This window comes from Geotrypetes seraphini, chromosome 5, assembly GCF_902459505.1.
Source record: "Geotrypetes seraphini chromosome 5, aGeoSer1.1, whole genome shotgun sequence".
Classification (NCBI taxonomy): Eukaryota; Metazoa; Chordata; class Amphibia; order Gymnophiona; family Dermophiidae; genus Geotrypetes; species Geotrypetes seraphini.
The window spans coordinates 201,149,218-201,164,745 of NC_047088.1; the positions used below are offsets into that span (position 1 = coordinate 201,149,218).

At 46.2% G+C, this 15,528-nt stretch overlaps 1 protein-coding gene across 3 annotated transcripts in view; it reads right to left on the reverse strand.

The window, feature by feature from the left end:
* The window catches only part of DYNC1I2 (dynein cytoplasmic 1 intermediate chain 2), a 209,018-nt gene that overhangs the window by 33,098 nt on the left and 160,392 nt on the right, over positions 1-15,528 (reverse strand). For all 3 annotated transcript variants that reach the window (XM_033945658.1, XM_033945659.1, XM_033945657.1), the window contains 2 exons: positions 10,280-10,413; positions 4,627-4,771 (listed from right to left, as the gene is read on the reverse strand). In XM_033945658.1, coding sequence (XP_033801549.1) covers positions 4,627-4,771; positions 10,280-10,413 — 279 coding nt within the window. The remainder of the gene's footprint in view (positions 1-4,626; positions 4,772-10,279; positions 10,414-15,528) is intronic.

The following is a 15,528-nucleotide window of genomic DNA, read 5'->3' on the forward strand; positions in this document are numbered from 1 at the left end:
GGGGGTAGAGTGTCGGTAGGGAGAGCATCCGAAATTTTTCCCATACCAGGAATTTGTTGAGGCGTCTCAAGTCTAGTATTGGGCGCAGGTCTCCCGTTTTTTTCGGTACCAGGAAGTAACGGGAGTAGAAGCCCTTCCCCCGTTGGTCGGGGGGAACCTCCTCCACTGCTCTCAGGCGAAGCAGGTCTCGGGCTTCGGAGAGGAGTAGGGGTAGCTGAGTCCGGTTGGGAGGGCAATTCCTTGGGGGGTTGTCCGGAGGAATGGCCCGAAAGTTGAGAGAGTACCCTGATGAGATCACGCCAAGGACCCATGCGTCCGACGTGACTTGTTCCCAGCGAGGGTAAAAGGCTTTGAGCCGACCCCCGATGGGAAGGAGGCCTGGGACTATGGCGGAGGGGGCCCCCTTCCGCGTATCCCGTCAAAAGGACGGGGATGGTTTGGTAGTCGCAGGCGGTTGGGACTTGGGCATGGCCCGGTGGTGGGCTTGCGGACATCTGGGTGGGGGCCGCGAGAAGGCAGGGGTGGATTTTTGTGGGTAGCGGCGCGGAGGGGCCCTATACGGCCTGGACGCGGGCGGTTTGGGCTTTTGTCAGACAAGGGAGGCAAACGAGCGTTCATGTTCGGAGAGGCGTTTTGTAGCCGCCTCGATAGTGTCATCGAACAGTTCTTTTCCCACGCAGGGGAGGTTAGCCAACCGGTCCTGTAAGTTGGGGTCCATGTCGACCAGGCGTAGCCAAGCTAGTCGGCGCATGGCGATAGCAAAGGCTGCCTCTCTGGAGGAGAGTTCGAAGCCATCGTAGGCCGCGTGGAATAGATGGAGGCGTAGGTTGGAGAGGGATTCCAAGACCAGGCTAAACGCTCCTTGGCGGGAGGCCGGTAGGTCAGTCTCAAAGGCTCTCAGTAGTCCAATGAGGTGTTTGAGGTAGGATGTGAAGGTGAAAGTGTAGCTTTGCACCCTAGAGGCAATCATCGCATTTTGGTATAGTCTCCTGCCGAACTTGTCTAGGGTTCGGCCTTCTCGGCCTGGGGGGACCGCCGCTGAGACCCGGGAGGGGTGGGCCTTTTTTAGGGAGGATTCTACTAACAGCGACTGGTGGGAGAGCTGCGGTTGTTCAAATCCCGAAAAGGGTACTGTGCGGTACTTGGCCTCCATTTTGGAGGGCACGGCTGTGACCATATAGGGGGTCTCCAGGTTCCTGAAGAGAGCCTGTTGGAGTATTGGGTTAGGCGGTAAGCGAAGGGACTCTCTGGGCAGTGATGGCATATCCAGTTCCGCTAGGTATTCTTTAGAGTATCTGGAGTCGGACTGGAGGTCTAAATTCAAAGCGTGGCCCATGTCCTGGACAAAGCGCGAGAAGGATGGTCGGGATGTTCCCGAGGCCCCGTGCGGGGTCGGTGAACGAGACCTTCGTCGGGTGGAGAAGGAAGGGGAGGCTTCCCTCGAGTAGCGAGGTTCCTGTTCCGATCCAAGCTCCGAAGCCGGGGAAGCACGGGGTCGTGGATCTCCGACGCCTCGAGGAGCCCCTCGGAGACGATGCCGGGGTTCGGGGTACCGATCGATGTCGGATCGGTGACCTCGACCCGGACTCCCTCGGTGAAAACCCGATACCTCGGATCGGAGCCCCGGTCCGAGGGGGAGTTCGGAGGATGCGTGGGTTGGAGAGTGATAACTCCGCCACCCTCAGCGGTCCCGTACGAGGTGTAGGTGAACGTCCTCGTAGAGTGGGAGAACCCCGGGCCTTCTTAGAGGTACGGCGGTTCGAGGTTTCTGTCGGTTTGGCCCGACGTTTTGCCCTGTGGCGGTCTGTGGAGGGAGAGCGCCTCGGGTGCCTCGGCGAGGAGTCCGAGGAGGATGAGATGCGGCGAAGCTTGCGCACTTTCCCCCGAGGTGGCTCGACGCAAAGCTCAGGCTGGTCTGGCACATGCGGGGTCGAGGTCGAGGCAGAGGCCGATTGTAGATGGGCCATTGCAGCGGACAGCTCCGACGAGATCATTGCTCGGAGTAGGTCCTGGAAGACGGGCACGGACAGCATCGAGGGCATGTCCCCTGCCTCGGTGCACTCCACCGGGGGCGACCTCGTATCAGAGTATTCCCGTGTGGTGGAGGCACGGCCCGAAGGCTTGGAGGGCTTTGTAAGCATGGGACTTCCGCCATGCGTCGCCGGTGTCCCCGAGGTTGGTTTCTTCACTGGTACAGAACTTGAAGAGGGAAGAGGGGACTTACCCGGAGCCGAGGCTTTCTGTTGTCCCGAGGACTTCGGAGTCGAGTCTCGAGGCGATGCCGAGGTGTTCGGGGCCGAGGTCAAGGCCGGGGCCGACCTCGAGGCCGATGTAGAGGGTTGGTCTGGGGCGAAAAGATCCGCCATGCGGGCTTTCCTTCGACGGAGGGCCCGGTTCTGGAAAGTAGCGCACTGGGGGCAGGAGTCGGCTGGATGAGCGGCCCCCAGGCAGAGGATGCACCGGCGATGCGGGTCTGTGATGGAAAGAAGCCGCTCGCACCGGGTGCACTTTTTAAAGCCGGTCAAAGGCCGGGACATAGAATCGAAAGTGGCCGCGGCTCGAGTAGCCACGCGGCCACGGGGACCCGGAAGCCTCCGGATCGATCAAACGAAGCAGGAATCAAGTTGAAGAAGGTAAAACTTTTGCGCACAGCGACTTAAACGATGAAAAAACAAGAAATCACGGTGCTAGAAGGCAGTTGGGGCAGAGCCTGAAAAAACACGACTTCTAGGCTCAGTGGAAAATTTTGAACTGGAGACCACGAGGGGATGCACCCCCTAGTGGAGCAGGAAGGCACGCATGCGTGGAGCAGCAGAGCAAACTTAAATCTTCAATCAAGTTTGCTTGAAAATGCTTCCGCATCGGGGCTCCGTAGATGACGTCACCCACATGTGAGAATATCATGCCTGCTTGTCCTGGGATAATAGTTTTTTCAGGCTTGCCAAACAGGACCCCAAGGAACTAACCTGCTGGCTGCAGACCCAAGTCTGCTTCTTCTCCATGCAGGCAGAGTTGTCCCCTCACTGGGGAGCTCTGGTGTACCAATAGCCTCAAAAAAAGTGAAAAATACTGACAATAATAAAGAAATATACAGAGCAGATCAAAAAGACAATCTCCAGTTTGCACACAGAAGGAAAAACTGAAGGGTGCAGTAGAGTCCTCTGGATGAGGAGTTGAAAACCAGGAATGGATTCCTTCTGCATGGCTTGCGAGCATGGGGAGAATACCCTACTGTCCAGAATGACACACCTGTTGCACTAGAATAAATCATTAAGTCAACAAGCTTATTTTCAGCTGTAAATAACACAGTATGTACATTTTAAATTTTCCATGTGCATTTGTTCACAATTCAGGTTTAGATGGAAAATTAATAAAAATTCTGTACTTGCATTTTATGTATTAAATTAAAAATCATTGAGCGACCTCTATATGTTCACCAAAAGGCTTATAATTTGGTACAATTAACAGTGGCCAGACACAGAACAAAAACAGATGTGTGGTGGTCATGTCCCATGAACCTGATTTTTTTTGGACCAACCTAATAGTTAGGTCGTGGGTGTTCTGAAAATTTAAGTGCGCTGTTGGAGAATACACCTGATCCATACCTATATTGGCATTGGGAATTACACCAGGTTTTAGATGGTGTAAATGGCTGTGCCTACATTTAGTCATGGGTCCAGGTACTAATGCTATTCTAGAAACTAAGCCTAAGTTTAGAAATAGTTTATAGAGTAGTGCAAAGCAGTTTTTTTCTGCACCATATATACAATGTCTCCCTATATGTACACTTCCCCCTCCCTATTCACGGTTTCGATGTTCGCGATTTCGATTATCCACAGTTTTTCCTCAGGCCCCCCTCCTGAGAATCGCTCGTTGGCATAAAAAAAAAATAACGGACTCGGGACTTGGAGGGAGGCTATCAAAGGCGGCCTGGGGGGGGGGGCAATCGGAGGCGGAGGGGGGGCCATAGGAGGTGGCGTGGGGGAGATTGGAGCATGGACCTTACCTGGTGGTCTAGCGGTGATGCGGGGCAGGAGTGACTTTCCTATACTCCTGCCCCATGCAGAGCCGTGCTGCAAGTTCCTGTGATCTCGAGACTACAACAGGGAGTTCCTGTTGTAGTCTCGTGAGACCACGGGAACTCACAGCACGGCTCTGCACAGGGCAGGAGTGTAGGAAGAACGCTCCTGCCCTGCGTCACCGCTAGACCACCAGGTAAGGTCCGGGGGGTGGGTCAGAGCCGGACAAAAGTTATTTGCGATTTTTCCCTATTTGTGGGTCGGCACTGCCCCTAACCCCCATGAATAGGGAGGGAGAAGTGCATAATATTTGTGTTATTTGTAAAGGGGTCATGGATTTGATATATTGCCTTTCTATGGTACAACCAAAGCAGTTTAAGTTTATTATAGGCAGGTACTGTCTCTGTCCCTAGGAGACTCACAATCCAAGCTTTTGTATGTGGGTCAATAGAGGATTAAGTGACACTTTAGTTATGTACACTGAAGTATGACATAAAATTCACAAAATTAAAACAAGCACTAAAATTACCTAGTCTTTTGTGCAATCTAAACCCATCTGTTTGTCCTCCGTCCTATGAATTTTATAGATCTAAAGTAATTTAAGCACCTTAGTTGTCCAAAGCTTTACTGTCCAGTCAAATGAGGATGTAACAAAAAGATGAGAAAAGTCAACTGCGCCTACAGCCGAATGGCAATGAATCCCGGTGATTGGTCCTTGGTGTCCTTCAAACATCTCACTGATTCCAGCTTTGCTGTTTTAAAACAAAAAACAAACCTCTAGTCACCTTTTCCATCAATACCTTGGTCTCAAGGTTATGGATCCTAATGTATATTGTATCACATTATTTGAAACATCAGTAGATCATTTAATTTATTCTTAGATTTAATTTTCCACCTTTCCCTAAGGTCTTAGGGAAGAGGAAGTTCACTAAATCCAAATGGAAAATCAAGGATTAATCAAGTGTATTATTAAGACCAGAATATGATTGACAATATGCAAGCGAAAATATTGCCTTTTGAAAGCTGAATCTGTTCACTTAAGAAACTGAATTGGAATATTGGGATTTGGAGGACGCATCTACAGTGTATAGTAATGATAATTCATTTGTTTTCTCTCTCTGTGCTGTATATTCTCTTTAAAAATTAAAGAAATGTGTTTAGAAAAGACTTACCTTGCTGAAAGACATTAACCAACAATAGAATTTAAGATTTGACCCTGTTCCTCTATTCATTTACTTATATTTATAAAGAACTTCTCTAGAACACTCTATGGAGTGAACAATATTATTAAAAAATGCAATACAATAAATCACAGGTAAAACTACAACAAACAAATTAAAACTCCTGAACATTCAACCCTTGTAGTGGCCTCCTGAAAGGTTTCAATCTTTAACCCTTGCCTGGAGGCCTTTAAATTTAATTCTGCCCTTAAATGAGCTGCAAGTACATTCCAATGAAAAACATTTGAAAAAGAAATATTCTGTTGTGGCAAAGTTAATAATTCTTCCCCCAAAGAGAGTAAATATATGGTTTATTTAAAACCATGTTTTATGCAAAATATAGCATTGTATAATAGTACAAAATGTAATCCTGACATATCAAACTAGCTGCTAATAGATCACTTGCATTGACTCTTCACGGGAATCTAAATGTAATATGAAAACTGAATAATCCCCAGTAAGGAACCCTCATATCCACCCCAGAGGCATGTTTATGTTTTATTCAAATTTGATATAGCGCTTAACTTCAGCAGCATAGAGCAGTTTACAATAAAAAAAAAACCAATACAATATAAAAGGAATGCTTTATGTTTCTGATACAAAGCCTAGACACAAACATCCAAAAATCGATCATATCAGCACCAAATAAATAAATGTATTGTGAATTGTATTACGCAGATTCACAAATGTCACCAACAATATATCTTACTGTATATTCAGGTCCCAAGCCTCGCAGTTTGGAGAAGAGACAGTTCAGGGGAGATAAGACAGAAGTCCATAAAATACTGAGTGGAGTGGAAAGGATAGATGTGACTCGCTTGTTTACTGTTTCCAAAAATACTAGGAATAGGGGGCATGCAATTTAAAACAAACCAGAGCAAAGATTTTTTTACTCAACGTGTAATTAAACTGTGGAATTCATTGCCAGAGAATGTGGGGAAATCATTTTGCGTAGCAGGGTTTAAAAAAGGTTTGGATAGGCCATTATGGAGATTGGTTTGGAGAAAACTACTACTTATTAAAAATCTGTTTTACTTCTTGGAATCTTGTCAGGCTCGTACCCGTGACCTGGGTTGACCACTATTGGAAACAAGATACAGGGCTTGATGGACTTTCAGACTGTCTCAGTATGGCAATTATGTTATTATCTACAAGGACTGGGCTGCACAACCTACTTATTAGTGCTGCCCGATTCAGGAAAAAAAATTTCGATTCGATTCAGCCTATTGAATTGGTTTTTCGATTAAATTTTCTTGCCCAATTGGGTGTTTTTTTCAAACATCCTGGTGGATTTATTTTATAGCCTCTTCACCCCCTTTGCCTTCTCCTAACTACACTGGCGCTATGGTGTAAATAAAATAAACAAACAAAAAAGACTTTTCCTCTATCTCTTAAATCCTAGCTCACGTTTGCATCTAACACCAGCTCTGGCAGGATACACGTTTCAAATCTGGCATATTATAATCAGAAAATGGAAAATAAAATTAGTTTTTCTACCTTTTGTTGTCTGGTCATTATTCAAATCTTGTTGGTCCCAGGCTCTGGTTGTCTTCTGATAACTTGCTTGCCAGGGTCTCCTTCTTTCTCCATTCTAACCATCCATCTGCCATCTCTGTCCTCTCCTTCCGTTTTCCTTCCCTCCCCAGGAGGTCTAGCATCTTTCCTTTTTTTCGTCTCCCTCCACAGATCTACCTTTTCTTAACTACCCTTTCACCCAGCATCTCTCCCTCCTTCCCCACCACCCCAGGGTTCACCATCTCTCCCTTTCTTTTCCCAACTACCCTCCTATCCAGCATCTCTATCCCCCCTCCACACCAGCCCTTGTGTCTAACTTCTCTCCCTTTCTGTTCCTTCCCTCCCTAAATCCCATTGTCCATCATCTCTCTCCCTCTCCTCTATTTTTAGACTCATTATTTCTTCCCTCCCAAAGTCCGGCAAATGCATGTCTCTTTGAACCCCCCTTCCCTCCCTCCCTCCGTGTACTTCTACACCAGGGCCCCCCCACCTTTGAAGGTCTGTCCCCCCTGAGGGAATGCACCTCCCCCTGAAGGCCTGCCTGTCCCCCCTGAAGGCCTATGCCACCATCCCTAGCCTGTCCCCCCTTTGAAGGCCTGTTCCCCCCCTTAAAGGTCTGCACCCCCCCTGGAAGGCCTGCACCCCCAAAATGCCTGTCCCCCCGAAGGACTGCGCACCCCCCCCCCCGGGAAGGCCTCCGTGTTCCCCCTGGCCTCCCCGCACCATTTACCTCATAGCTGCAATCTGCAGCGAAGATCGCGGTTACAGCATCTTTGTAAACATGCTTTGAGCTGTTTCCTCTGTCCCGCCCCTCCTCTGACGTCAGAGGCAGGATCGCGGCGGAGGAAACAGCTCAAAAGCGATCTTCGCTGCAGACTGCAGCTATGAGGTAAACGGGGGAACACGGAAGCCTTCCCAGGGGGGTGGGTGCGCAGTCCTTTGGGGAGGCCAGGGGGAAACCGGATGCCAGGGAGGGGGGGGGAAGCCAGAGACCAGCACAGCAGCACTTTCCGACTGACTCTCCCTCCTCCCCTCTAAAGCAGGTGCGGCAGCGGCCTGCCAGCAAGAGCAGCGCTGCTTCTCCTGCTTTAGGGGGTGAGGATCAGACGAATCGGGAAGCCGATTTTTGGGGGTTTAAAATCAATTTGAAACGATTCACCTGAAGTGAATCGGTGAACCGATTCGAATCGTGAATCGGGCAGCACTACTACTTATAGCTAGTTAAGAAGTTAGTAATTCTCAGTCTCCACCTGCTGGCAGAGGTGCATATACCCATTTGGTCTGTGCCTGTCTGGAGGAATGCTATAGAATATTTGTTTAAATTAGGATAATTGTATTGATCATTTTATTTCTGAATGCTTTTTCAGCTTTCAAGATGGCCTTTACCTCCAGAAATTAAAAGGTACAGTATCTACATTGCTTAGAAAGGCAAAGATAACTGGTTTTGAACCCTTTCTTTCCAGGTTGATCTCCCAAACTCAAATTTGACATACTTGTGGCAAGTTCAGTTTGATATAGGATTTAGAAACATAAAACCACTGATCAAATTAGAATGGTGGAACCAGAATTCTAGAACTTTGCAGCGCACGAAGATGGCTGGGTAGAGGATTAGCTCTGTTGTGACAGGCAAATTTTATTAAGATTTTGGCAGTTAAAATTAAAGAAAAGTGAAGGAAAAGAGAGAATTGAAGTAAGAAATGGCTTCGGGTAAAACTAGTAAAAGTAATCCGGTGAATTCAGGAGCAGGAAGTAAAAAAAGAACAAAAATTGATTCGGTATCCCCGACAGCGGTCCCGTTGCCTCAGGAAGAAATTGATAACAGTGATTTGATGAATGAATTTCAGAAAATTAAAGAAATAGTAAGTGATAACGCTAAAAATATAAAAGATGTGAAGAAGGAAATAGAGAGTCTGACAAATAGAATGCAGGCAGTTGACTTCAAAATTGAGCAGTTAGAAAAGCATGCTGAGAGATCTGAGGCAGAGATGCTGGTGTGTAAAAAAGATCACAGAGAAATAGAGGCGTTGAAAAAGGATTTTGAAGACTTATCAAATCGTGAAAGAAGGAATAATTTGCTATGCTGAATGCCCTGCGCTGCTCTCCATGCTCATAGGTTCCCTGCGCTAAAAACCGCTATTGCGGTTTAGTAAAAGGGGGCCATAGTGCAAAATATAGACAGCAGATATAAATTCTCAAAACGGACACATTTTGATCACTAAACTGAAAAAAATCATTTTCCTACCTTTCTGTCTGGTGATTTCATAAGTCTCTGGTTGCACTTCCTTCTTCTGTAAAGCCAATATTTCTTTCTTTCTCTCTCCCCCTGCCCCCCCTCTTTCTTTCTGCCTTTCTTTCTCTCTCCCCTGCCCCCCCCTTTATTTCTGCCTTTCTTTCTCTCTCTCTGCCCCCAAGACATCGTGCCGATTTCTCCACTTCCCTGATTTTTTCCCTACCCCTACCCCCAAGCCATCAACGCGATTTCTCCCTGCTGCTTCCCCGAGCCAGGCCTGGCGCGTACAAGCGCCAGGCCCACAAGACTTCACTTCCGACGTTAATTCTAATGTCAGGGAGGAAGTTCCAGGCCAGCCAGGCAGCGAATGGCTGGCCCAGAACTTCCTCTTCGATGTCACAATTGACGTTGGAGGTAAAGTTTTGTAAGTCCGGCGTTTGTACGCACCAGGCCTGGCTTGGGGAAGCAGCAGGGAGAAAAAGATCGCAAAGGCAACGCGATCGACTCGCATTGCCTTTGCAATCTACTGGTCGATCGCGATCGACCATTTGGGCACCCCTGCTCTACAACCTCTCTCTCTTAGAATCAGGCTTACTAAGGATTAGGTACTAGGCCAGCATTCCTCCCCTAGTTAGTTTAAGCAGTATAGCAAGTTTTAACAAATGATCAACCCTGTGTAAACTGAAAAATCCATCTTTTGAAATATATTGATATGACCTTTAATGATTTGTTATTCTTTCCAAATCAACAGACAGTTTGTGTACTGCTCCATTTAAACCACCTTCCCTTCTCCAGGTCAGCTACACCCACAGCCAACACAACTCCCCTTCCCAAGGGTTTGGAAAAAATTCTATGATTGATCTTTTACAGTGTTTTGGGTGACTTTCTTTGAAAGGGCAATAAATAAATCCTAATACATATATGCATGAACGAATGAATGAGCAAGCCATGTTTTCCCTATTTGTTTAAAATAGATTCTGCAATTTTGTTTGGTACCAGCTACCCTGCAGTCCTTGTGGGCTGTGGCTGTTTTCAACAAAATGTGATTATTGTTAGTAGATTACTTGGTCTGTTGTATTTAAAAAAAAAAAAAAATCAGTTAGGGAGAAGTAAGAATGTTATTTCAGTATTTCTAGAGAAAGGTACCTGATTTCTGCTTTAAACATCACTTCTGGACCAAAACACACTAAGCTATATTTTCTTCAACAAGACAGACACAATTTAATTTTGATCGCTCCAAGTTCTTGCAATACAGTTGGAAAAAAAAAGTCAATATATTTGAGTTTTTATGCTACCTGCCATGGCGACATGCTGTGTACACAGAACCTTCTTCACTTCCAACAACAAAGTTGTTGACATCCCCAACAGGGAAAGACATGCAGGTGACAGCTACTGCTTTGGATTGCTTATGAACCAACTCCATACTATCCTGTAGAGAAAAATGCAGAGCACATATTTTTCAAACTTGCTCTTTTTACTTTACTATACCTCCTGCAGGTTTTCTTAGTACTAACTGGTCTACAAACCATTCTTTTAGGTCAAATATCATGCTCACAGTAGCTGTCTTGCTGCTACAATGGGATCCGTTTTCATGTTTTGTAGAAAATAGAGAATACAGGCACCAATCCAAAGATAATTATGTAATTCAGGTTTTGGTTTTTTTTTTTTTTATTCCATTCATTCTTACACTCATTTTTACTGGTGAAAGTAGTCAGCTGAATCCTTGGTTACAGTTTTCTAATCCATATAGTTACCAGTCCTCTCCAGGATCCTTCATGTAACAAATGTTTCAATTTCAGATGGCCCCAGTAATCAAAGGAAAAAAGTTAGATCCCCTTATCACCAAGCTGATATTCAGTTAGAGAGCTGTACCCATAAGCATACGATTAAGAAATCGTTTCATATAAATACCATACTAGGGACAATATTCAGCCAACTGCAGTCAGCATTTCTTGAAACTCTGACTGCTGCTGGCTAAATTAAATCCAGATATTGATTTACAATGTTTTACAAAAATTCTGGCATCTAGGCTAACAAAACTTTTCCCGGATATTACTCACCCTGATCAAATTGGATTTGTCTAACAAAGACAAGCAGTTTAGAATGTTAGGAGAGTTACCATTTCACCGAGTCATCGTGATCATGCTGACAATATCATCCCAAATCTCCTATTTTAGATGCACATAAGGTATTTGATTGTGTCCATTAGGATTTTTTGTTTCAGCTCTTGAAGAAGTATGGCCCCTTTTTAGACATGATTAAAGTTCTTTATAATGCACCAATGGCTACAGTGACAATAAATGGGCTCCTTTTACCCCATACTCCTTTGAAAAGGGGCATCAGGTAGGGGTGTCCTCTGACTCCTCTTTTATTTTATATGAGGGTTCTTCAAAAAGTTTCTGCACTTTCATATTTTGGGGGGAAATGGTTGGGACGGGAGAAGTGATGAGGGTGTGTTGTAGAATGTCATGTGATTAGTCAGTCAGGCAAAACAGGAGGATAATGTGGAAAAGTGTTGTAATTTGCTTTTGAAATATTTAATAGTACTCGTATTTTAAAAAATAGATGTGTAGAAACCTTTTGAAGATTCCTTGTTCCTTTAGAACATCCGTTGGAGCAATTTAGGCAAGATCAAGAAGTATATGGAGAAACCAACAGCTCTAGCATCTGCTAAAAAGGGGGGGTGGGCGAAGCGCACTGAAACCCCCCCCCAAGACAGATTTACATGTCTATTTGTTTAGTTTTCATTTAAAATTTTCTTAGAATTCTATTGTTTAACTGTTTCTCTTTCCATTCTATTCATATGCCTTCCTCTACCTTTTCTTTTTTTTTAACTTGAAAATCTTTATTAAAAGTTTATGTTATACAAGCAAAATGTGGATATCAAAGCTCAATCACCCCATAGTATGTAACAAAACAGAAAACAGCAGAATCAGAATCACAGTAAAGCAAGAAGAAAACATCATTGACAAATAGATATCCCCTGCATTGAATCGCAAATCCCCCCACCCCTCCCAAATAAACTGAAATATCCAAAGTGGACAACTCCCTGTTGTTCCTTCAGGCAGTTATCCCCACAGCAACAATCCCCCCAATTCCCCCAGCCCCAGTAAACTTAAACTAAAGTATCAATCTTGTCCATAATAACAGTCCAAGTTCGAATAGATGAAAAATAATGCCCATGCCGTTTGGCAATGGAAAGTTCCATGGTACACATTTGATGAAATTTCAGAGACAATTCTAACATAGCAGGCGCCTCAGATCTTTTCCAGTGATTAGCAATTAAACATTTAGCCGCAGCCAGACCCCAACGGCGGAGTTTAGTTTGCCAAGCATGTTCACACACATTATGTAAGCCCAATAAACATTCCGTTGGTACCAACGGGCGCACAAATTGTAACAATTGGGATAAACAACCAACAATACGTTTCCAAAAAATTTGTAAAGGAAGGCAATCCCACCATATATGCAAAAATGTGCCCACACCCCCCTCCCCACACCTCCAACACATTGCAGAAGACCCCGGAAACATTTTATGTAACCTAGCTGGTGTATAATACCACCTGGCAAACACCTTGTAGGCGTTCTCCTGTATAAGAACACAAGAGGAGGCCTTACCCACCTCAAGACAAAGTTGGTTCCATTCCCTCTCCGAAAAAGAGCACCCCAAGTCCCGTTCCCAAAGGTCTTTATATTTAGGATGAAAGGTAACCGAGCCCCGAAAATATTGATAGAGAACTGAAATGGGTTTGGGCAGACGAAGTGTAAGCCACAGGTGTTCTAAGGGAGCCATGGACTTAATCGATTCCCCAGACCAGCCCTGCGATTGAATAAAATGGCGGGTTTGGGAGTAGGCCAAAAAATCCCCCTGAGGTAAAGCATTACTCCGCTGAAATGCCTCAAAGGATACCAAAATCCCCTTATGGAGGACATCCGAAAATGTCCTAAGCCCTAGACGCTCCCAGCGCAAAAAAAACGAGCTCTCCCTACCCACCGGGAAGAAAGGTTCATCACACAACGCCCCCAAGAGTGAAGACACCATCCCTGCTCCCCATCTCTTCCGCGTCTCACACCAAATCCTCAAGAGATGATTCAAAATAGGATTGCTCAAAGTTCTAAAAACCACCCGTTCTGATAAAGAAGACCAAATTAAGGATCGTAAAACCCGGTGACCCATTAGTTGCTGTTCCAATTGAACTACACGTTTTTGTTCGGCTATATCCCAATCCAACAATAGTCTCAACTGCGCCGCCCTATAATACCAGAACAAATTGGGTAGTGCCCGCCTCCCAGACTCACGAGGCAACCACATACATTGGCAAGAAATCCGAGGCGGTTTCCCCCTCCAAATAAACCTAAAGAATAAGGCATGAAGTTTTTTAACACCACCGAAGGGAGCGGTATAGGCAATGTTTGAAAAAGAAATAATAAACGAGGCAGAATGTTCATTTTAATAACCACGATCCGTCCCCACCAAGGCAACCACAACCCAGACCACCGCTGTAAATCCGCCCTAATCTGCTGAATTATGGGGGCATAATTCAAAGTATATAGCTGAGAAATATCCCGGGAAATATAAATCCCCAAATACTTAAGCGCCTCAGAAGCCCAACGAAACGGAAATTTCCCCGACAACCCCCGTTCCTCATCCGCAGTCAAGGTGAGTCCCAACAATTCAGACTTATCCGGATTAACCGTAAAACCGGACACCCGACCAAATTCGTTAAAAATATCTAACAAAATAGGAAGGGAAAATTCTGGATCACGCACATATAACAAAACATCATCAGCAAACAGCGCAAGCCGGTGTTCCTGAGCCCCAATCCATACTCCTCTCAAATCTAGATGTTCTCGTATGCGGATGGCCAAGGGCTCAATAGACAACGCAAACAAAAGCGGAGAGGGCAGCCCTGACGTGTACCCCGTTCAATTGAAAAAAACTCCGTGTAACCCCCATTCACTCTAATAGACGCCCTCGGAGAGCGGTAAAACGCCTGTACCCATGCCAGAAAGAAATCCCCACACCCCGTCCGCTCCATGACCTGCCATAAGAAGTCCCAGCCCACCTGATCAAAAGCTTTCTCCGCATCAACTGCTAATAGAGCTACTTTATCCAAAGTCTGCTGTGCCTCCCAAATAAGATGCAACGTTCTTCGAATATTGTCACTAACTTGACGTCGCTGGATAAACCCTGACTGATCCATATGAATCAGGTGAGGCAAGCACCTCCCCAGCCAAAATTTTTGCCAAAATTTTTGCCCAACAAAGCCCTCCCTTCCTCCGACGTCAGCGCTGACATCAGGAAGACTTCCGGTCGGCTGTGTGCGGCAGGGCAGGTAGAGAGAAGGCAATGGCGTACAAAAGAGGGGGGAGGGGGCGGTCCGCCCCGGAGAATGTGCACAGCCGGTCAGGTCCCCCGATCGACCGACAACAGGCCGGCCGACAAATCTCCCTGCACTGTAGCCGCGAATCTAAATTACCTCTTACAGCAGCTTCACTACTCCAGCTGCTGTAAGAAAGTAATTTAGATTCGCGGCTACAGGACAGGGAGATTTGTCCGACCGGGCCTGTTCTGTTGTCGGTCGGGTGCAAAAGCACCACAAAGGTGGAGGCAGGGAGGGAGGAAAGGTGGAGTGGAGAAGAAAAGACACTTAAGGGGGGAGAAGGCCGCTGAAAGCACTGGGGAAGACAAAGGGGTGGAAAAGAACGCTGAAAGGACATGGGGTAAACGGGAGGAAGGGGGGGGAAGGACCCTGAAAGCACTGGGGAAGACAAAGGGGTGGAGAATGCCACTGAAAGGACATGGGGAAGACAGAGGGGGGAGAAGGCCGCTGAAAGGACATGGGGAAGACAGAGGGGGAGAAGGACGCTGAAAGGACATGGGGAAGGCAGAGGGGGGAGAAGGATGCTGCCTGACAGGACATGGGGAAGATGGTGGGGGAGAAGGACACTGAAAGGAAATGGGGAAGAGGGAATGGGAAGAAGACGCTGGCAGGGAAGAAGACAGGGGTGCCAGACTATGGGGGGAGCGGAGGGAAAAAGATGGGTGCCAGACCAATTTGGGAGGGGGGAGAAAGGGAGAGGCACAGTAACAGAGCAAATGGAAGACACAGAGAGAAGAGAGGCAGTGGATGGAAGGAATTGAATGAGAACATGAAGAATGCAGAAACCAGGCAATAAAGGTAGGAAAAAAATTCTTTTTTTTTTTTTTTTTGCTTAAGGATAAAGTAGTATATTAGTTGTGTTGATAAAAATTTATAAACATTAGAGGCTCTGGTAGAAACCCGTTTACAAAGTATGCATTCTTCCCAATTAATATTTCCAAATTAATAAAGTCTTTTTGCTTATTTTTAAATGGGTTTCTACCAGAGCCTTTAATTCAGTAGCATAATTAAATGAAATAACTATTTCTGTAGTTTATAGGGACAGGCGGGGACGTAGGGGATTCCTCACGGGGACGGGTAGGGACGGAGGGATTCCTCGCGGGGACGGGTGGGAGTCCTCACGGGGACGGGTGGGGACGGGTGGGAGTCCTCACGGGGAC